Source organism: Erpetoichthys calabaricus, chromosome 5 (assembly GCF_900747795.2).
Source record: "Erpetoichthys calabaricus chromosome 5, fErpCal1.3, whole genome shotgun sequence".
Classification (NCBI taxonomy): Eukaryota; Metazoa; Chordata; class Cladistia; order Polypteriformes; family Polypteridae; genus Erpetoichthys; species Erpetoichthys calabaricus.
The window spans coordinates 170,349,735-170,372,604 of NC_041398.2; the positions used below are offsets into that span (position 1 = coordinate 170,349,735).

At 37.5% G+C, this 22,870-nt stretch overlaps 1 protein-coding gene across 1 annotated transcript in view; it reads right to left on the reverse strand.

Moving 5' to 3' along the window:
• Window positions 1-22,870, reverse strand: part of scfd2 (sec1 family domain containing 2) — a 651,507-nt gene that overhangs the window by 553,933 nt on the left and 74,704 nt on the right. Inside the window, 1 exon segment of the mRNA XM_028802220.2 lies at window positions 480-607. Within this exon segment, the coding sequence (XP_028658053.2) occupies window positions 480-607 (128 nt within the window).

A 22,870-nucleotide genomic window follows, 5' to 3' on the forward strand; every position in this document is an offset into this window, starting at 1 on the left:
ACGAAGTGTATTTCAAATAGTCTTAACTGTTCTTAAAGAAAAGTTATTTAACAATCAGTTTCTATTTTCACAAGAATAGAGTCACCTTGTTTTTCTTTTTGCACAAATAAATGTCAGACAGTATAACACTGCTCTTTAATGCTATAACAATATAGAGATAATATAGCTTATATATTGTAATTTACTGAAATAAGGTATAAATGTGAAATGTATTACTATATATCAAATGAATGAGTAAAGTGTAGTGTTTTAAATTTATATAAACATATATGTGCTGAAATAGGCTGTCACTGTTCAGAACTTTTTAATATAATAACTCATCATAAGTACAACAGATGCAAAGGATGTCAAACCTGCAAAATATTTTTTCTGCTAAGAGAAGTACATCAACTGTATATATCTTGTAACTGTAATCAAACTAGTGATGAAATTCTGCAATAAAACTTTGCTGTTGTGTCTTATAATTTCAAAATTCATACCTAGAGTCATCTTAATGGGCAGATTCTCTTTACTTGCAGTCTCCACTAGGTGTCTCCTGACCTCCATTACCCCCTCCTTGTGCTTCAGGTTTAACATTGACTCCCAAAGGACACTGGCAGCAGGATCACTACAAGAAAATGAATGGATTAAAAAATCATTGGACACTTTAACAATTAGATAAAAATTATAAAAATGTTATTGTAGTGGGCACATTGAGCTCTCCTAGTTAAAGAATCTAAAACATGGGTATCAACGACCTCTATGTATATAACATACTATAGGTCATTTTGACTTTTGCACCAATATAATTTCAACAACAAAAAGTATTAAGCATTAAAGACATTTCAATGTGCTTGGGGGAATTTATTAAGGCATACAATCAAACTTACTATATGTATGTGAGTTTGTCAGTGTGCATGTGTTACAAGTGCTCTTAAACAAGACTGATGGGTAATTTTTTTCAATTAAGAGAAATTCTCTTTCACTGTATACTGCGCTTGCAAGAAAAAAAACCCACTAATGTTTATAATAGTAAACAATTTGTAGGGAGAAGGTGAGTGGATCAGCTTTAAGTCACGACAAGCCTGCATTTATAAGAGTTATTTAAGATGCCGTATGGTCTACTAAAGTTATAAAATTACACTCTCTTTTCTTTGAAAACAAAAAGGAGGTTGATTGCAAGAGCGAATTTGAAGCAAAACTGATTTTCTTTGTTTCTCCCTCATAACTACTACCATATGTTTAATATCAGATGTAATCTGTTCCATTCCTAAACAGTGCAGACTGGGGAGGGGCAAAGATTGGGCAATACTTTCTTTAAAGGGAAAGAGTCAAAAAAAGAAAATCATACTTAAAAACTGGCTGAACAAAACAGACTTGAATTTAAATGTCAAAATACTGAGATTCACAAAATACAAAAGAAGCATTCAAGTTACAGTATATCCATTTATACAGGCATTCATTAAAATAGTGTAAATGTCTAAATTTAGTAAAGGTCTATAAAATTTGCCAATAATATATTAAAATGTTATCAACTAAAACCAGATCATTATAAGAAAATGAAAAGGAACATGTAAAATAAAACAAAGCTGCACTATTAACAGAGATAAAGCATTATATAATTTTACCTGTACCTTATTAATTAAAAATATAAAGTAAATTATTTTGAATTTATACAGTAAATATCCTTAAGCTATGAATATTAGATCAGTATGCTTTCTTTAAATAGTTAAGCTATTACTAACGAATACAGTTACTTACATAAAAAATGACATTATGTATGTTTGAGTGCATCTTTCCTACCATTAATTTAATGCCTTAAAAATGTAGGCAGTTTAATCCAAATTGTAAATTATTTTGAATATTACAACAGACTTGGAAGTGACTAATAGCTGCTCTAAATGAGAAGTCATCCTTTAAAAAAGCACTACAGTTAGTCAAAGGCAAAGAACATTGTTTTCTGTCTACTTGTCATTTTTGAAAGAAAAATAAAAAAATGACTGGAAATTATGATTGTATTTCAGTGGTAGAGGCTGATTCATACATTCTAAAGACTTGAGCCACCAAATCTTGTCCAAATTAAATAAAGTATAGCAAAAAAGTGACATTCAAATTTACATAAACTTTATATGAATAAAAAAAAAATCATTTAATCTGAAAGCAAAATAATTCACAGAAAAAAGAATGCCATTAGCTAGTAAATATCAATTTCTACAGTTTCAAGTTATTTTTCATTAATAGAGAAAAAAACAAAAAGTATTATATTCCCTATGGCTGAGTAGTGTATGTGACAGTTTGACTCACATTACATGCATTAGCTGACAGCACTTCATCAACTGGCAAGAGGTAAACAGGAAGATTAAAATTTACAGCCTACAACATTGGCATAACAGATGGCGAAATTAGAAGAGTATGTAACATACTCCAAGCTAATCTTCATTTTTTAATTGTTTACATATTTTTAACTTAGCCACTGTTCACAGGTTTTTTCTCCTTCTCAACATTTGACTTTCAATCCAAAACATTTCCCAGCTCAAACTTTGTCTAGAGCATTTGGGTGAAACCTACACAAATAATAACAGCAAACTTAACATAACAACTATAAATTACAGTGATGCATGAATATGTGTAAAACTAATGTTAGGAAAACAACATTCTTTAAATGTTACATTTAATAAAAAATATCCTTTACTTTTCAAATATAAAATATTTATATCCCTGTATATCCACAAATTCTACATACAAGCATCATTTAGAGAAAATGATGCATGTAATGGAAAAAAAATAAAGAAGAATTAGTTTGTATACCAAACTCAAAAGAAGTGAAATATCTCTTTCACATCTATGACAGCAACCCACTATTATTGAGATAGATGGGGAGAGAGAGAGAGAGAGAGGCAGACAGACAGACAGATAGACAGACAGACAATGGTCTAAACACACACCAAAATGTCAAAAAAGGAAAGACAATTACAAAGAAATAAAAACTTGTGGGCTTAGCAGTTAGTCACCGTGAGTCATTTATACAGTTGTTTTGTCATTGCTGTTGATTTGTTGACACACTTCTACAGAATAATTCACAGGCTAAACACTACAGTGCAGAAAATTGCACTGGCCATCACCGAATTGTAGAATAGGAGAAGAATCTCATCACCCTCATTAAAGACACAGAGTCTCCTAAGAAAAAAAGGGGCCTGCTCTGCCATTTCTTATGTAGTTCCTCTGTGTTATGAGACCAGTCCTATCTGGCATTGATATGGACCTCCAAATGCTTGTGGGAATGGACTACCTCCACAACCACTCTCTGAATAGTGACCGGAAATAGATAATCTTTCATGTGCCAAAAGTCATTAACTAGTACCTTGGTTATGATGATGTTAAGATGCAGACAATTCTTTTTGCACTGTGAAAAAAAAGTTCTTCACATGACTCCTATACTCTGTCAAATTCCCATTATCAACACACCCCATAAGTGCAGAATCGCCTGTAAATTTCAGCACATGACATGACCTGGTGTTATATTTATAGTCTGTGGTGTACAGAGTAAAGAGAAAAGGAGCCAGGACTGTTCCTTGCTGTACTACAGTGTTGCACACATCCATATCAAAGACACAGACCTTAAGCCTTACAAAATGCAGTCTTCCAGGCAGAATGTCCATTGGCTATTGAACATTAAAGAGATTTAATTATTTAAAAACTGATTAAATTGCACCAACCTATTAGCTGTCTTACATGAGCAGTCTGCTGCAAAGGATGCCAGTAAGCCTCTACTAGGTCAAGATTTGGACTTTTAGTTGGCCATTTCAAAACATAAATCTTTTACTTCATAATTTGTAATTGGAAGACTGGCTGGTATGTCTGGAATCATTGGCTTAACGGAAAATCAATTTTCAGATAAATTTCAAATCACAGTGTGACATTCTCTTACATATTACTGTGGTATAACTATGAATTCATAATTTCAACAGTAACTCCAAATAGCCCATGAGGTATTTTTAGACTGTAGCAGGATAAACATAAGCAACAAGACTTCTTAACTTTGTATAGCTGATTATATAATGGAACTCCTTTTGTCCAAAAAAGTTCCATTTTTGTTGCATCTGTCCATAGAATATTCTCCCAGAAGGCCTGGGGATTATACAGATGCTTCCTTCTGATTAAGAGATGAGCATTTATGTTTTTATTGGTTACCAACAGTTTCCACTTTGCTGTTCTCCAGTGAATCCCATTTTGGAAAGTGTCTGACTGAGGAATCATTAACACTGAATTTTGCTGTGTCAAGAAGAGCCTGCAGGTCTTTGGATGTCTCTCCTTTAACACTAGAATTACCAGAGCCTACGAAAAAACTCATAGATCCGGCCCACCTTAAATCCATTCGCACCTCTCCGTCAGCATCTTTTGTCCTGTAAATGTGCCAATAAAGACAAGCAGCAAGCAGCCTGATATTCCATCCCCTGCACCGCCGCAAAACGTGCACAAAGTTCTCCCAGCTCATGCCTTGATTACCTGGGAGTGAAGTGCTGGAGTTTTAGAGTGGAAATAATAGATCATTATTTGGAACAAATGCATTTCATGCATGTTCCATTTCTACAATCATCTGTGTAAACACATTGTTAAAACAGAAACGTTTTTCAAATTTTAGTAGTAAATGACAAAATATTGACATAAACTATATAATGTGTGAAGCCTGAAGTCCAAAGATCAAATAAACACTTTCACAAAAGGTTCAAGGATATGACAACAGATTCTGTGGCGTAGTGGTAAGATTTGCTGACTTGTAATCAAGAGTCTCCGGTTCGATCCCGACTGACTCCTATATTTGGCGTTTTCAGTAGTGAGCTGCTCTTATATTTAATATTATACAATAAACACATACATTTGGTTTGCGTCTGTAACAGACAGTGTACATTTATAGTACTTGTAAAAGTTACTGTATTTTTTTCACTTTTATTCTCTCAGTCACGATCACGATACATACTACCTCCCTAGGGATCTGATGCTGTTAGTTTTTATTTGAAACTGGGAATAACTGTAGATATGAGTGGTGTTTTGAGGCAATGGAACTGGACATTCTCTGATCTGGATGGATAAAAGCTGACACAAACACTGGTGAATCTGCCTTCTTTGTATCTCACCATCACTTGATTTTTTTTTATCCAGTTTTATTGAGTGTTCCTGCTCACGCTGCATTAGTATGCACCTTATGGTCTATGATGTCAAAGCTGCACTGACAAAAAAAAAAAAAACAGGGACATAGGTATATATGATATTTGGAATTATTCATTTTATGACCTGTATGTACATTTCGGAAAACATTGTGGCACAGATGCAACATTATTCATATTATTCATATTCATTCTTTTTCTGAATCCACAAGCATTCACCTGTCCACGTTGATACATATAATCATTACGACACAAAACAAAAGTAGTGGGGCAAGCCAGTTTCGTGTAACCATTACATGAAATTCTAAAAATAAATGCAGGTGTTTATGTTATAAATATATATTTGTTCATTTCCGGTTTTCACCTTTGCATTTTATCCAGCAAACACTGCCCTGAATTATAACTTACACTGCACGCAGTTCTTACATTCAAACATATTGGTACATTTAGCGCTTTTCTTGCCATTTTAGGCATTAATGAGTGGTTTGAGGCTGTACAGCAACAATGTGCTCTTCTTATCGAACACCATCATTGTTAGATTTCATATATACAGAGAATTATTATGAAATAAATGTTGGTTAAATGTCTTTGAATTATTTATTTGTTACAGTGATTTATGAAAAAAAGTTGTTAAAGACGTTCTGATATAGACTTCTGCTTGCTTAAAAATAAACTGAAATGTATCTTTTAAAAATGTGCTGTTCTAACTGCTTTGCACGCGCCTCATGCTATTACCGGTAGTAAAAGCGAACACGACCCAAGTTGCTTCTATTAGAGATACCTTTAAAGAAAAACTTTAAAATTTAGAGGCCAGTATTTTAAAATTATTATCGATTTTGAGGTATCCAGAATTGTAAGCTGATTGCTTGAATATAAAATTATTGCTGCACTTGAAACTGCAAGGGGGGTCACCCATCCCCATCAATACCATACATGAGTGCATCATATAAAAAAAAACTGAAGGTTTGGGCACGACTTGTACTGCTTCGCCTATATTCTAGAGTCAGCCCTGAGTGAGACAGTGCTCTTTATTACTTTAATGGCACAGGTGAAGGCCCAGTCTGAGTGAAATGTTAACGCCCTGCTAATTTTATTCACTCACAAATTAAGCTAGTAAGTCGTATGTATCGTGTCCTTGATCAGGCAACACAGTAAATACCTCTCTGTAGGATATCTCTACTTACCTAAAACCTCAGTATGATATACTTGTTCAGAAAAGAAACAAAATATAAAACATTTTTAAAAGAGTATCATGATTTGCACTTGTACCATCTTTTAAGAAACTCTTAAACTTATCAAAATTTGTAAATTTAGCACTTAAAGCCTAAAACCTGAGTTGGAAATGACTGCTGGTGGTTGTGCAGATGACATCCAAATATGAATGAATTACTGGTCTTCTCTGTTACTTTCAAATTGCAAATGTTACAGAAGATCTTCTAGGGACTCTTTCACATGAAGATCTGAACATTTCCTTTGAAGAAAAACCTCATGGCCAGCAATATATCAAGAGGTCAGCATTATTTAATTTATTTTTTTTAATAAATATGGTTGAGCAAACAATGTTGTTATTACTTTTGCTTTGTTCTTTTTGTTGAGATTAAAGACTCCTGTAGCAACTATTATGTCAGAAGTGTCCATGTCCTGATGATATGTGAGATCAAGAAGGGGAGAAATATAAATGATAATAGGGAAAAGGAGGACATTTATGATATTAAAGTGATGAAAACATAAATATATATTTATAGATGTGGAAATTTGAAGAGTATATATATTGTCCTTCTCAATTAAAATTTTCCATAATTCAATAAAAGCAATTTGAAATGTCACATCTGAGCACAGGACGGCTCATGCATTCATCATGTTGCCCCACCTCACCATATGAATCTTTGTGTAAACACATATTTATGTATGTTTGTAATTTATACAAAGTCTATATTAATTTACAAATGTTTGGATAAACTTTATCATGGCGCCAGAGAATGATAGCATGTTACATGTTAATTAGCATACACAAGTAAGAATTTCACAGTACTCATGTAGCACTTATTTAGTTCAATACAACATACTGTGAAAATACTCAATATCAATAGATAACTGAGCACATATTGTTTCTGTGTTTTATCAGGAAGTAAAGAAGATGACTACTATCTTGTTTTTAGTTACCTAAAAATGTAACAATGAAAATATAAGCGGTCAGATATTTGAGCAATGCTATCTTTGATTACAAATTTCATTTATGTTAAATAAAAGTAAATATTTCCATTTATGTCCAGCTTCACCAAAGTCCTTAATTCATAAACAGTTTACTGATAATTGGTGACTATTTTCAATGTCTTTTTCCTGTATTTTTTTTTTTTAACAGGAGATGCAGTTTTCTGTGCAGCAAGATAACTTACAAGACAGCTGTACATCTCCCTCCTCTTCTGAATGCAATGCTGTAAAAGATGCCAGTCTTTCACCTACCCATCAATCCAGTGAGCAAGGATGTCCCACAAAACTTTTAAGAGAAGCCAGACCATCTAAAATCATTCAACTACCAAGCCCCGAATACATACTACACAGTGACAGTGAGTTGGAGCAGGTCAGAAAACATTACTTTGAACTGCAGCACATAGGGAAAGAGGAGCATTGTATTCTTTCAAAGGATCTTTGCTGTAGATTAATTAGAAATACAGTGACCAACATAGTGCCCATACTGAGGACAACAACAAGGGAAGACAAATATACCTCAAAACATGAGGTTTCTTCAATGGCAAAACGTACAGTCAAGTATTATCCAATGCTACGTGCAGCTGAAGTTCAAAATTCATGGGTGAGTGTAAATAACTAGTTTTTATTGGGGTTTTAGACTGAGCAGTCACACCTTGTATTCACTTGCACACTTTTTAAAAGAGTATAATCTCATTACTGGAACCTGTGTTTAAACAACTCCTGAAAAGGCTACAGAATATCCGCACACCTCAGAAGCGACAGGGCTCTATGCCTCAAATAAATAAACAGATGTCTCGGCGTCACCACTAACAAGACTGATGCTGCTGAAATCGAGAATTCAGGTGAAGCCGATTCCACTGCATCATCAGGGAATTCTATTGCTTCAGCGACGCTTGTTAAAGTGTCACCTTCTAGTTGTACCCAAGAAGTTACAGCAGAGAAAGAATGTGAACCATCTGGTATGTGCACAATAGAGATGGTCATATCCCATCTTAGTTCAGACTGTTTAGAAAACACAACCAATTTGATTATTCATTTATATGTTTTTGCAGCTGTTGACACAATAGTTTACAGCCACCAAATACAGGCCAGGCACTGCAAAACACTACCTTTACAAGAAGCCAAAGTCAAATAAATTTGTAGTTACCTAGCTGCTTGATCATGAATTTAATGCACAGAGGTCATTTATAGATTCTATGGGAGGCTTACCCATGCTTTAAAGAACTGGATCATGTAAGTACATAAAACACAGACATTTGACTGAAATACTTTTGAAAAATGGTTTCTTAAAACAAAATATGTGCTGACTTTGGAGAGTGTGCTTATTTTATAGGTAATGGATGAAATGCGTTGTATTCTTAGTTGGAATAATCTTAACTGCATCACAGAAGTTAAGAGCAGATGGACCAGTTTTTATGGAAAAGCACAGTTTTATGGTGTTATGAAGAAGATCCTGAAGCCTTCACATATGCACGATGAGGGTAGAATTTGTCATGCATATTTTATTAAAACTCATTTTATAGTTAGTTAGGCACTTTACTCAGTGTTGCAGCATGATAGGCCTAAATGAAAATCAAATTGAGAAATTTGCAGTTGATGCTCAAAGGGTTGCACTTGTTTGTACCATTTTTTTCCATAAAGACCTAGTCTATATTAAAGTAAGCCAAACTTTGAGAATTTTCATGTAAAATATTATTGCTGCTCTTTTTGCCAGTAACTGTTGATTTATGAATTCCAGATTCCCTTTTCTTCATTGCATTAGAAAGTTGTACTGTGTTATTCTGAAATAAATTTTTGCCTTTAATTATGTTTTTAAAAAAACATTTATTAGCATTGTAAATAGTTTTGTCTAGCATCTTTTTAAGACACAACAGAATAATAAACTGACGGATGCTATCCTTTATGAGGTATAAATAATGAAGGAATATTTTAAAGAATACTTAAAACTTTTAAATATGATCTATGTATTCATTTCAATTGTTCATTCATGTTCTAGCATATTAGTAGGTAAAAATAATACCAGACATCATATAATTTTTGTTATAAATCATTCTTAATTTAAAGCTGCTGTATGTTGTTGTTTTCATTAAAAGGAAAATGTTCGAGTTATATTATAACATAATGCGAAAGATATTTAATAAGAATTATGTTCTTTTCTTTTTTTTCATTAGTGAAAAATGCCATCGCCATGTTTAGAGCTCTGCCATCCATGTTTCCTTCACTTTCTCTACCCCCAAAAAAGTTGGGAAACAAAACATGAGGCATTAGTTCATGTCTTTAAGGTAAAACTTTGCATTTTTAAAGTGCTTAAAGGAAAAATAAAGACCGTTATTGCAATTCTATCCATCTGTGACTGGCAGCAATTTTCAGGGTTGTTTTTAATGTTACCTACAGGAATGACATTATACATTAAACGCTTTGAATAAAAGGGCTCAACAGAATATAACAATCTTCAATTTTTAGTGATTTCTTTGCTATTTCAATTGCAAGCTGTGTATAACTGCTTCTGTTAAAATTAGCACATTAATTCAGTATTATAAATAGGTAAATAAATATTTATAGGACTGCAGAGGATAACATAAATTCAGCCTGTTTTCTTTGTTGGTTTTTGTTTGTCTTGAAGACCTCTGAGAATCCTGATGCCTTTCTACAGCAAAGACCACTGTCTAGTCCTGCCCTTATTGTGGACCAAGATAACTGCATGCTGGCTATTGGAAGTGAACCTGTGACAACTTTCCCTCAAGAAATGTTGCAGGAAGGTACAGTATCATGTACCTTATGGCATACTATTATGCACTACATCTAACATATCCTAAGTGCACTGCCACTGTCCTCTCTGCAATTCAAACTGAAATATTACTGGACACAATTCATGAGAAGGGTGTAACTGCGTCATACATGAAAGCCTTAGCTGACTGGAAACAGTTTATTGGTCAATAATCACTGAGGCACTACTTAAGCCTGGCCAGCATAATTAACTTGATACATTTTGAAGCAAAATGTTTGGTTAAGTGTAACTGTAAATTAGGTAAAGTGTGATTTAGAAACCATTAATAGAAATTGTACATACATTCCAAATAATTTGAAGGAAAAATACAAATATGCTAGAAGAAAAATTGTGTGAGCCAAATGTAGAACAGTAAATGCATGTCTATAATGTACAGTATATAATTACCATAATATTTGAAAATCAATTAGATAAATTAATTATAAATAATTTGATTTTTTTGTGGATTTTAACATGTTGGGTTGTATATTCTTTGTCCTGTTTTTTGGCAAAGTTACCACTGTTAAAATTTTGCAAGTTTATGTTATGCATTTCTGACTGTGAGCTGTGACAAGATGAGACAGTCCTGAACTACAATGTATAGTGATGATATGGATATGACTTTTGTGTTATATGCAAGGTAATATTCCTGTGTCAACTAATTTTCATGTGATTATGTTTTTCTCTGTTTCTGTATTGTAAACACAGCAGTAGTGCTGTTGGATACTGATGTAATACTTAAATAAAGAGCAGTGCTAATGATTGTCTTTATTGTAAGTTTATTTTATGCATTCAGGAAGCCAACATATATCAGGAAATTATATCTTAATTATGTGTCTTGTTGTAGCAACGAATTCTTAATTCAAATCTCTGCTAAAATATTTGGTTTCAATTTGAAATGAAGACCATCCTAAAATGAGAGCACTGTGCTACTTTTACCTTATTCTTTTGTAGGTGGACTGAAATGTGTTGTATATATCATGCAAATATTGCTTAGTATGTGTTGAAATTAACTACTTTCAGGTCCAAGTCAATATATCTCGCCACATTGGCATATAATTTTGCTTATTTAAAGCGTTTATTTCTTAATAATCATATATATTTTTTCTTATTCTGTGATTTTTGTAAAATAATTTTCCTGTTTTAAGATATATGCTCTGAGGTTAAATATTGGACTATCTATTTCAAGATGAGCTAACTTTTTTCAAGTAACGACTTTCATTCTCCACTGGTATTAAGAATTTTCCACTTATATTAGTGATTTATTCTCTTGTTCCTTGGCCTTCATTTTTCAGTGTGCTAAAATTAAGAATGCAAAACTACTGAATTAAAATTATTTTCTAATATTCAGTGTATTTCCACTGTAGAAAGTCTAATCTCAAGTAATTTTGTTCTAAAAAACAGCATTTTCTACTTATTTCAAACCTTTGAACACCTATCAGAGCTTTCTTATTTCTAGACTGGAGCTAACTTATTTTAAGATAGTCTTGGCAAGTAAAATTATCTTGCTGCATGGACAGATAATTTCATTAATATTAAGTCATTTTCTCCTGAAATTCAGTGTTTATATCTTATTTCTTACCTAAGTTTTTTTGCAGTGTAATTAAATGGAGCTCAAAAATTGTGACTATATACAGTATTTATAGTGTTGTCTGAAAGTCCCAAATGAAAAAGAATACTGCATACAAACTAGTGAAAACCATATATACACGAACCAAAATGAAGCTCTCTTCCTCCACAGTGTTTCAAGTCAGGAAGCTGCTCCTTCAAACAGTGTATACAGGATTCACCAAAACAAAAATATTCAAAATACAGAAAAAGTGTATATACAAAAACAAACAGTGCACCAATAACCACAACCCAATAAATACCTCCACCAAGTTAATCCAGAGATATTTATATATCCAAGCAAAAAATATTTACAATAAGCAAGGCACAAGCCATAATGCTTGGTAAATCCAAAAACGCTGTTCTACCAAGTACCTTTTTCTAAGAACATCTAGTCAGAAAGAACCCCCTCTAGCAGCCATGATTCCCTTTTGTATTCGGCGCCCTCACACTGACCAATTAAACTGTCCTACGTCATCGCTCTGCAAGCACGCAATGACGAGAACGCGTCTGCGAGAAGTGGCATCTCCTGCCCTGCAAAAATACTAAAAGAGTTCAAGCAGCCGGCGCACGTGCGCATAACTGTGACGGCTTTTCAAATGCAAACTGCTCTTCTGCCTTAAGTGAAAGTAAGCACTTTTAAATTTTTTTCTCCTTCCCTGAGCTACTGCCCAGACAACTATAAACATGGGATCCCTTTTCTAAACCGCGGTAAACTAATATTAAGGCGCTTCACACTTTCTTTTACTCCTTTAGTTATGAGGTTGCGGGAGGTATACGCAGGAGTGGAGGACCGACAATGCCATCCCGGCCGGTCTCTCCAGTCTACACGAGACCCGCCGCGACACTCCCCAAAAGGCGCTCATATCGTCAGCGAAGACGTCTCTCAACACCATGCAGAGGACACTTAACTAATTTTATTTAATTACAGGTAACGCCAGTGAGGCACATTACCACAATGTACACCGTCTGTTACAGACGCAAACCAAATGTATGTGTTTATTATATAATATTAACAATAACAGCAGCTCACTACTGAAAACAGCAAATATAGGACAGTCGGGATCGAACCGGGTACTCTTGATTACAAGTCAGCAAATCTTACCGCTACGCCACGGAAGCTGTTGTCATATTCTTGAACCTTTTGTGAAAGTGTTTATTTGATCTTTGGACTTCGGGCTTCACCCATTATATAGTTTATGCCAACATTTTGTCATTTACTACTAAAATATGAAAAAGGTTTCTGTTTTAACAATGTGTTGTGGGAAACAGGCCAGACACAACAGGTAGACATCGTTGATTTCAACCCACACACGTTTATTTACACGTTAGTTACAAAAGTGAAACACACACAACCCACTACACCCCAAAGTCCAGGCCTTCTTCCTCAAATGCCTTTTCAGGTCCACCTCCACTCCTCTCCTCCGAGCTCTGTCCTGCTACACTCCCGACTCCAGCCATCGAATGGAGGGAGGCGGCTCATTTGATAATCACCCAGATGTGCTCCAAGTGCCTCCCGATAATCTTCCACCGGCACTCCTCAGTGTGGCGGAAGTACGGGCTGTGCACCCGGAAGCACTCCGGGTGTCCCTGGTCGTCTTCCACCCAGTACTTCCGGGTGTGGTGGAAGTGCTGAGGACCAGGGCTCTCCAGGCATTGGGGCGACCCCTGGCAGTGACCACGGGCACCTAGAGGGTTTAGCTTCCAAGCTCAGTTCCCGTGGTCCCCAAAGCAACCAGGGCGGTCGCCCCCTCGTGGTCTGGAGGAGTTGCAAACCCTCCTCCGGTCCTCCCAGGCATCCCGGCTGGGTACCACCCTCAGCCACTTGCCACAGTGTTTACACAGATTATTGTAGAAACGGATCACACATGAAATGCATTTGTTCCAAAATAACAATCTATTATTTCCACTCTAAAACTCTAGCACTTCACTCCCAGATAATCAAGGCATGAGCTGGGAGAACTTTGTGCATGTTCTGTGGCAGTGAGGGGATGGAATAGCAGGCTGCTTGCTACTTGTCTTTATTGGCACATTTACAGGACAAAAGTCGCTGACGGAAAGGTGCAATGGGATTAAAGGTGGGCCGGATCTACAAGTTCTTTCGTAGGCTCTGGTAATTCTAGTGTTAATTAATCACTTAAGCTGCTGTCTGGGGCTATCCACATGTCAGACTTTCTTACCCCCGTATCAATTCATAATGCTAGTGACACTTGTCTGTATCTGAGAAATGCTTCCAGTCATCTTCTTCATGTTCTAGATCTCTTTGAATCCAATGAAACTATGTCAGTTTATAATCTTCCCTGGCTACATCTCCCATTCTGACACTTAGTCAGTCTTAATACAAACTGTCTCTCCATTGCTATCTGTAAATGGAAAATGCTACTTTCAGTTTTAATCAGATCTCCGTAGACATTAAGGCTTCAGTACTATTGTTTATTTAAACATCCTTATCTTTTAAATTACATTTAGTTATTGTTAAAATTAATGTTGTTTCCAGATTAAACTTGTATAAACGCTATAGAATCCTCCCCCTCCTCATTCTTACCAGCTGGAGGTCCAGGACTTTGCTATCCATATGTATTAGGAATGGCAAGAGATTCAGCATGAAAACACTATGTCAAAACCTGCCACAGATTTGATGCAGGTGTCTTCCTCCCAGATCAAGAACTCAGCTCAACTGTCATGTCTAAACTATAACTGGCTAAGCTCTCTTGAACCTGGTTCCCCACCCCATCAACCATGTAACATATCAGTCACAAAACGGGAAGGACCCGGGCTCGAACCAACAACCTTTTGATTATGAGGCAGCAGGTTTTACCTCTACACCAGGAAAGCAGACACATCAGTACTCTGTCGATTCATATTTAGGCTTGAGTTTTTACTCATTGACAGCAATATGTAAATTGAATGATTTCCTTTTATTTGATTATATTCTTAAATAAAAGTGCACTTGTTTTGTTATACCTTTTTTGAAAGTTTATTTTATATTTGGACTTCAATCTTCACACATTATACACTTCACATCACGGCATTCTGTCATTATTACTATAACATAAAAAAGTTTGTTTTAGTTATGTATTCAACATTTACCCAGATTGTTGTAGACATGGAACACACATAAAATGTATGTATTTCAAATAACAATATATTATTTACCCTATACAGTTCCAGGCACCTCATACACAGTTAAACACTACACTACACTGCCCATATAAACAGTATATAAAGAGTACAGAAGACTACAGAGTATATAAAGAGTAGAGAAAAACTATATAAAAAGTATATTCAGAACATATAATATATAAACATCTATATATATAATTCACTAAGCCGCCGCCAGCGCAAGCAAGACACCCATGGAAGCACGCAGGATGGAGCCACGCCCACCAACACTAAGACCATTGGATACGACGACAACTCGCAGAGCCACGCCCACCAACTCGGACGCAGCAACTCACAAAACACGCCGTCATTGGATACGACGACAACTCACCGAGCCACGCCCACCAAATCGGATGCAGCAACTCACAACGCAGGGCGTCATTCACGTTCGTCTCTGCTACACTCCACATGCACCTCTGAGCCACGCTGACTTTTCATTATTCTTTTCGGTTATGACGCACGACCACGTCCACCATCGCAAACTGTTTTACACGCCATGGATTTAGAGTTGGTGGGCGGGTCTCCGTGAGTTGCTCTTGCGAGCAGGCACATGACCAGGCGGTGTGTATGCTTTGAGAACGAGGGTGGACGCGGCAGGACCATCTAAGAAGAGGCATGTTTGTCGCGGATGTGAATCGCTGTATGCAGCATGTAAAACAGTTTGTTTGTCGTGGATGTGAATCGCTGTATGCAGCGTGTAAAACAGTTTGCAAGGGGTATCCCATGGTCTTAGAGTTGGTGGGCAGGTCTCTGTCAGTTGCTCTTGCGAGTGGGCACATGACCAGGCAGTGTGTATGCTTCGAGTGTGAGGGTGGACGCGACAGGACCATCTAAGAAAAATCATGTTTGTCGCAGATGTGAATCGCTGTATGCAGCGTGTAAAACAGTTTATTTGTCGCGGATGTGAATCGCTGAATGAGCGTGCGATGGCGGTCCTCCAATTGTCAGTCACGGACAATTATATGTTGCCCTCTCCAGAGTTCCATCTTTTCATTCACCTACAGTTGTATCCTCAAACCCACCCCATTTGGACAACTGTGTCTTTCAGGAAGTGTTCACTCATCAATACATAATTATGCGGCGTACTCAAAAGCAACAACTCACCAATCACCGCGTCAGTCGGGTTCGTCTCTGCTACGCTCCACATGCACCTCAGAGCCACGTTGACTTTTCATTATTTCTTTCGGTTATGACACACAACCACGTCCTCCATCGCAAACTGTTTTACACGCTGCATACAGCGATTCGCTTCCGCGACAAACATGCTTCTTCTTAGATGGTCCTGCAGGAACACGGAAAACGTTTGTCTACAAAATCTATATATATAATTCACTAAGCCGACAGAACAGGCAAGACAACCATGGGATACACACGATATAGCTATGCCCGCCAACTCACAGAGACCCGTCCACCAATGCTAAGACGATGGGATACACCGACAACTCACAGAGCCACGCCCGCCGACAACACAGAGCCACGCCCACCAATTCTAAGACCATAGGACGAGAACACCTAAACCTGACTGTTACCAGCGTATAAAATCATCGCAGCTTTTAACTCACAAACTGCAACAACTCACCAAACGTGTAAAACCATCGCAGCCTTTAACTCACAAACTCCAACAACTGACCAAAAAAGGACACCCTGTCTCTCGAGGCATTCACACTGCCGGAAGACAACGAAGGGATACACAAAAAATAGCCATGTCAGTCAACTCACAAAGCCCAGCCCACCAACTCAAGCACGCGTCCACCCACGCTCTCAAGGCATTCACAGTGCCTGCTCATATGCCCGGACGCAACAACTCACCAACTTGCTTTTGTCTCTGCTGCAGTACACATGCATCACTGAGCCATGTTGACTTTCATTATTCTTTTCGGTTTCAGCTGCATTTCTATATATAATCCACCAAGTCGTCCAACCATGGGATACAAATGACAGAGCACCACCCAACAACTCGAACCGATACAGAGACAAGCCCACCAACTCTAAGAGCATGGGACGAGAATGCCTGCCCGCCTGCCTGACTGTTACCAGCGTTCACCGCAATGTACTGGAGTGTAAAACCATCACAACTGCTAACTCACAAACTGCAACAATTCACCAAACACCGCATCAGACACTTTCTATATCTAAGAAGATATATAGATACTCATTATTCCCCGACATGCGTACACCCACGCTCTCAAAGCGTTCACAGTGCCTGCTCATGTGCCCGGACGCAACAACTCACCACACACAAATTTTGCTTAATTTGACTTAACACAGGAAACCTCACCCGGCCCAGACACGGAGAGGATTGACAGATTGATAGCTCTTTCTCGATTCTCTGGGTAGTGGTGCATGGCCGTTCTTAGTTGGTGGAGCGATTTGTCTGGTTAATTCCGAAAAAGAATGAGACTCCCTACTGCTAAATAGTTACACGATCGCCAACCGGTCGGCATCCAACTTCTTAGAGGGACAAGTGGCTTTCAGCCACGTGAGATTATGCATTAACAGGTCTGTAATGCCCTTGGATGTCCGGTACTGCACGCGTGCTACACTGAATGGATCGATGTGTGTCTACCCGGCACCAACAGGCGTGGGTAAGCTGTTGAACCCCATTCGTGATGGAGACCAGGGCTTGCAATTGTTCCCCACGAACGTGGAATTCCCAGTAAGTGTGGGTCATACGCTCGCACTGATTACGTCCCTGCCCTTTGTACACACACCCCCCTCGCTACTACCATGGTCAGGTGACTTGGTGGATTATATATAGAAAAGCAGCCGGAACCGCAAAAAACAATGAAAAGACAATGAGGCTCAGAGGTGCTTGTGGACTGTAGCAGACACAAAAGCGACTTAGGTGAAAAGTTGGGGGCGGGCACATGAGCAGGCAGTGCGTACTGAACGATGATTGTATGTTGGTTCGTAGCGTGCATTGTTGCAATGTTACATTTCTTGGTGGTTTATTAAATTACGAATTTTTCAAATGTTCATTTTTTTTCCTGTGCTTAAAAATCATTAAAAAAGTGGCGTGATTATGCGGCGTAGGGTTGGCTAGTACTATATAAAGTATATAATATATATATCAATAAGTATATGCCTTCTGAAATAAAAACTCTCAACTAACTAAATATGTCTTCGTTTCTATTTTCATTTTGAAGAGACTGATAAATATATAAACCCAAGTTTATTCAACCTGGACTGCACCATTATAAAGATTTGAGGGCTTTTAACTGCTGATATCTCAGTTTAACTTTATGTCAGTGCTGCCATGGGGAATTCTTCATGTTGTGTCCATGCCCTGTCTCTTCGGATGTCAGAAGACAGTGTGATGATTGGTCTTAGCCTAACTTGAGAAAGCAAGATGGAGGAGGATAGGGAAGAGAAGGAAAACAGAGGAAGTTGTTATTTCTCTGTTTCTTTTATCCCCACAATTGTAAGTGTCAATTTACTGGTTAGCATACTAATTAAAAGACCTGGCAATAAACATTTGAAATGAGTGTTACTTTTACTTAAGATCATAAAATGTCTCCTAATAATAAGAAGCGGTAAGCTGCTCACCAATCAATGAAGTTTGCAAGATGGAATGTCTAAGGCCTCAATCACAACCTAAAAGAGAAAAAAAAGTATTCTCCAATTTCACAGGCCAAGAAAGTTTTTTTTTTTTTTACAAGAGACTCACAAAACCAGTAAGGACTGGTTTCAAGTGAAAAGAAACTCGATTGAAAAAATCTTTTATTCAGGCTATAATAAGAAAACTAGATGTGTGGGAATTTTAATCCATAAAAAATCCCAGTTGTAGCAACAGATGTAGTATCCAATTTTATTGCCCACTATAAAATCTTATAAGTATGAAACAAATGTCATCTCCAACCACACTCCTCTTATTTTGGAGCTTACATTCTCTATGTCATACATACTCAGCTTGAAACTGGCATATTAAGCCCCTGTTATTAGCAGATGAGAGCTTTATAGAATTCATCTCCAAAGAAATCATTTTTTAAAGGCCAAAGCATCCTCAGATGTTTCCACAGGACCACTTCGGGAAAGAAGAAGGTAGTTTTAAGAGGATAAATTATTTTGTATCTCTCTCATAAAAATAAACTATAGACTAGGAAGGTGTCAGAACTGATTACAGAGATTTTTAGAATATATCTTAAATATGCCTGAGCTCCTAATTAAGTCTGCTATAAGAAGTGACTGGCTCTACAATCAGACTTATATCTCCTGATAAGAGAAACAACTTATGTTTATATCACATCATTATTTTGAACACAGAGAGAAGGCTAATAAGATTTTAGCTCAACAAATCCAAAAAGCAGAATGTTCGAAATGCAATAACAGATATTACCAGTGCAACTGGAAATGAAATCAGGGAGCATAAAGAGATAACTGACACATTTAAGCAGTACTCTATGTCTTTATATTCCTCTCAGTGTAAAGAAGGTAAAACATAAACTGAGAACTTTTTTGATAAAATAGAAGTTTGACATTCTTGATGCAGAAGAACTTTGATAACCTTCTAAAACTTTTGGAATTACAGGATGCCATAAACTCACTCCAATGTGGAAAAGCTACAGGCCCGGAATGCTACCCAGTGGAATTTTATAAAAAAAACTTGGAACTAAGTCAGTTCCATTATTATTAACAATAGTTACAGAAGCTACAGAAAAAACAATTAGCCTAAACATTCCATCAAGAATTAAAAAATGTTTTTCCAAACAAATAAGTTGTATTACTATGCGTATTAGGGCTGTCAAATTAAACCTATCAAAATTAAAAATAAGTAAACTTTCAAATACATTCAAACTTAGGTTAACAATTCTGGGTATTACATGTGCTGTTTTTAGAATTTCTTAACAAACACCAACAGCAAAAACAAATCCTAGTGGTACTCAGACAATAGTTATTTAAATATAAAAACCATCAAAATTCCAAGCAGGTGCACTCTGTATAACAGAAACATCAGCTCTACTCTATTGTCTTCAATCTAGTACTGAGGACTGGGTTTGTAAGTTGTCAGGACAGAGCTTACATCCTTAAATGCCATGCAGACTGGCACTGCACTTCGCTACAATATTATTAATACTAGGGGGCTCCGCCCCCTGCTTGCTTCGCTCGCCAACCCCTGGTGTTGGGAATGACAAAGAGTGTGATGTATGAATGAGATATAGAATAGTGTGAAGGTGTAGATGATGCAAATAGAAAGCAAACAATAAAGTGTGTGGCACAGTGTAAAGGTTTATTTGAAAATTTCTTTGTACACGCCGTTTAAGTGTAAAAGGTAATTCCAGGTCAGAACTTGTAAGGTCAATGAAGATGGTTATTGTCGTGATCAGAGTCAAGTTTGTCAGAGCTTAGAAAGAGTTGTGTCTCTCTAGGAAGTAATGCAATGACTTGGGTATTTATGTTTTCCACATTAATATTTTTTGGACATAATATAGTGCATTGTGTTAAAAGGGGTATTTGGTCTAATGAGATTGCTGTTCCAAATCTGTCTGTAACTAAGTCGTCGCAGATAAAGGCTTGAGGAATTGTAATAATATCTGGGTGAAGTCTATCTGTATTGGTGAGTGTACCATCTCCCAGTTGTAATAACCAATTGTTATGATCTGGATCTGGACATCGCATGTTTTGTACTAACTGTATCTTTTGAAAGCAATGCCAATTGTCTGCGTATTTTAAGGTGCACTGAACAATAGCTGAGCGCATGGCATGTGGAACAATAGCTAAGCACTGTCTAAAATCTCCTCCTAATAAAAGTACCTTTCCTCCAAAGGGAATATTATTATTCATAAACGTTTGTAGAAGTTTATGAATGGTGTTGAGTAAGTGAGTGGATGCCATTGTACATTCATCAATAATTAACAGTTTTGTAAGACGGATGTCATGTGCAGTGCCACTGTTAATGTTCATAGTGGATACTGATTTGTAGGATCTAATGCAGTTCATAAAGATTTCACTTTCAGGTACATTGTTAGTTAGAAGCTTCTGTAGATATTCAAGATATGAATGTAAAGGAGGCAGTCTAATTTGACCCTTTTGATAACAACGTATAAATTCATTACTTGTATTGCTAGTTGTTTCTTCAGGGAAGTTAAATGAATGACAATGATTGCAAATGACATTCATTAATCTCAATGAATTTTCCTGAATACTGGACTCATTATTGAATGCGTTGTCAGCTAACTGGCGCAAGCGTTTAGCAGGTGTCTGTCGTTGATGTCCGTGACGTGTATCTTTTGCTTATGCCGTTTGAGAGTCGCGTCGTTGTATGTCCATTATTTGGGACGTGTTGTTTTGGAGGTGTAATCGATTTGCCTGTGCTGTGTGAGAAGCCCGTTGTAGTTTACGGCGTGCATTGTTTGTATTGAGCCTTGCCCGTTTTTGTATGTCGGTCAGTTGAGCTTTCTCTTTTTGGAGCCTTGCATGCTTGTTTTCCGGCAGTCCAGATGCGCGGTGTAGACGTCTGCGTTTATTTATTTTGTCCATTCGCTGCCGTTTCTGTATGTCTGAGACGGGAGGTGTTTCGTTTTGAACCCGTGCCTGTTTCGATGCAGTACTGCGAGACGCGCGCTGCATGCGTCCACGTTCAGTGTGTCTGTCCATTTGGGTTCGTTTCTGTAACCGTGTTAGTTGAGCTTTGCGTTTTTGGAGCCAAGACATGTTTTCTTCCAGAGTTTCAGAAGCGCGTTGGAGCCGACGTGTATTTTTTTTTCATGCGGGTTCGTGTGTTTGGTCCCGTTACCCGAGCCGTATCGTTTTGTACCCGTGATCGTGAATTCATGAATTGTTTGTTCTTCAGCGTTAGAAATATGGATAAGTAATAAGGAGGATCGCACTTGAGATCCACCTATGCTGCATAGTGTGAATTGTGTATGGTCCCATTATCCGAGCTGTATCGTTTTGTACCCGTGATCGTGAATTCATGACTTGTTTGTTCTTGAGCGTGATAAATATGGATAAGTAATAAGGAGGATCGCACTCACTGTTAATATGGAGCCTTTTCTGCGGTTGAACGGTTAATAGTGCCTTATTGTAATGAGATCCACCTATGCTGCATAGTGTGAACGTGTTGAGATGACGTATGTTTAATACAGACGGTTCATTTAGAAATGGGGCTTTGTGTGTCATTTGTTATTTATGTTACTGTGGTCGAGGGTCTCAATCGTCGTTTTTGTGTACGTTTCGTGTGCTATGGCCGTAGTCTGTCCCGTTTCGTGTCCAATGGGCTTTGTGTGGTGCTCGCGGCTTCTTTTTTTTGTGTGCTAGGGGCTTGTTGAATCCTCCTCTTTGTGTGTCCCGTTTCGTGTACAACGGCGTCTGACTCCTTTTTTCTGTGGTCTGACTCCTTTTTTGTGTGCGCGACGCCTCATTTCTTATTTTACGTTGCATTCCATCCGGTTCCCGTTGCTTGCCGGGGGGGGTGGGTTGGAGATTTGTGGGGCGCCTGCGCAGTACGTCTTTTGCGGCCACGGCCCATTGCCGGATGTCCCTGCGTCCATCCGGTTTACCATTCTCGGTTAGTAATGTGGATTTTTGCTTTTTTTTTATTCACAGTGCATCTAGAAAGCATGAGGCACTTATGACAATGTTGCTTGGGTCCCATTTGTAGTACTCAGCTGGTGTCCTGCACTACAGACATATTGTGACATGTCTTGCTGCTGCATGGGCAGCTGTGAGGAATGGAAAGCAGGGTTGCAATGGAGCCCTGGGGAAGAACTTTTTGGGAGGGTGCAGGGCACCTTTTCTAGGGAGATTTGAGAGGCAGGGGTTAAGGAATCAGGAACAGTGATTTTGTGCCAAACAGGCAGAGTGGTTTGAGATCAGGAGGAATAGGGTTTATCTAGTAAGTTATTGATGATAATAGCAAGAGAAGTATAAGAGCAGGCATGATGTAGGCAGGTTAAAGGCAGACTTGTTTTATTAGTTTGGCAATCTGCAGGGTACAGTTTATATCGTGGCATTCAGGAAAAAAAGATAGAATGCACTA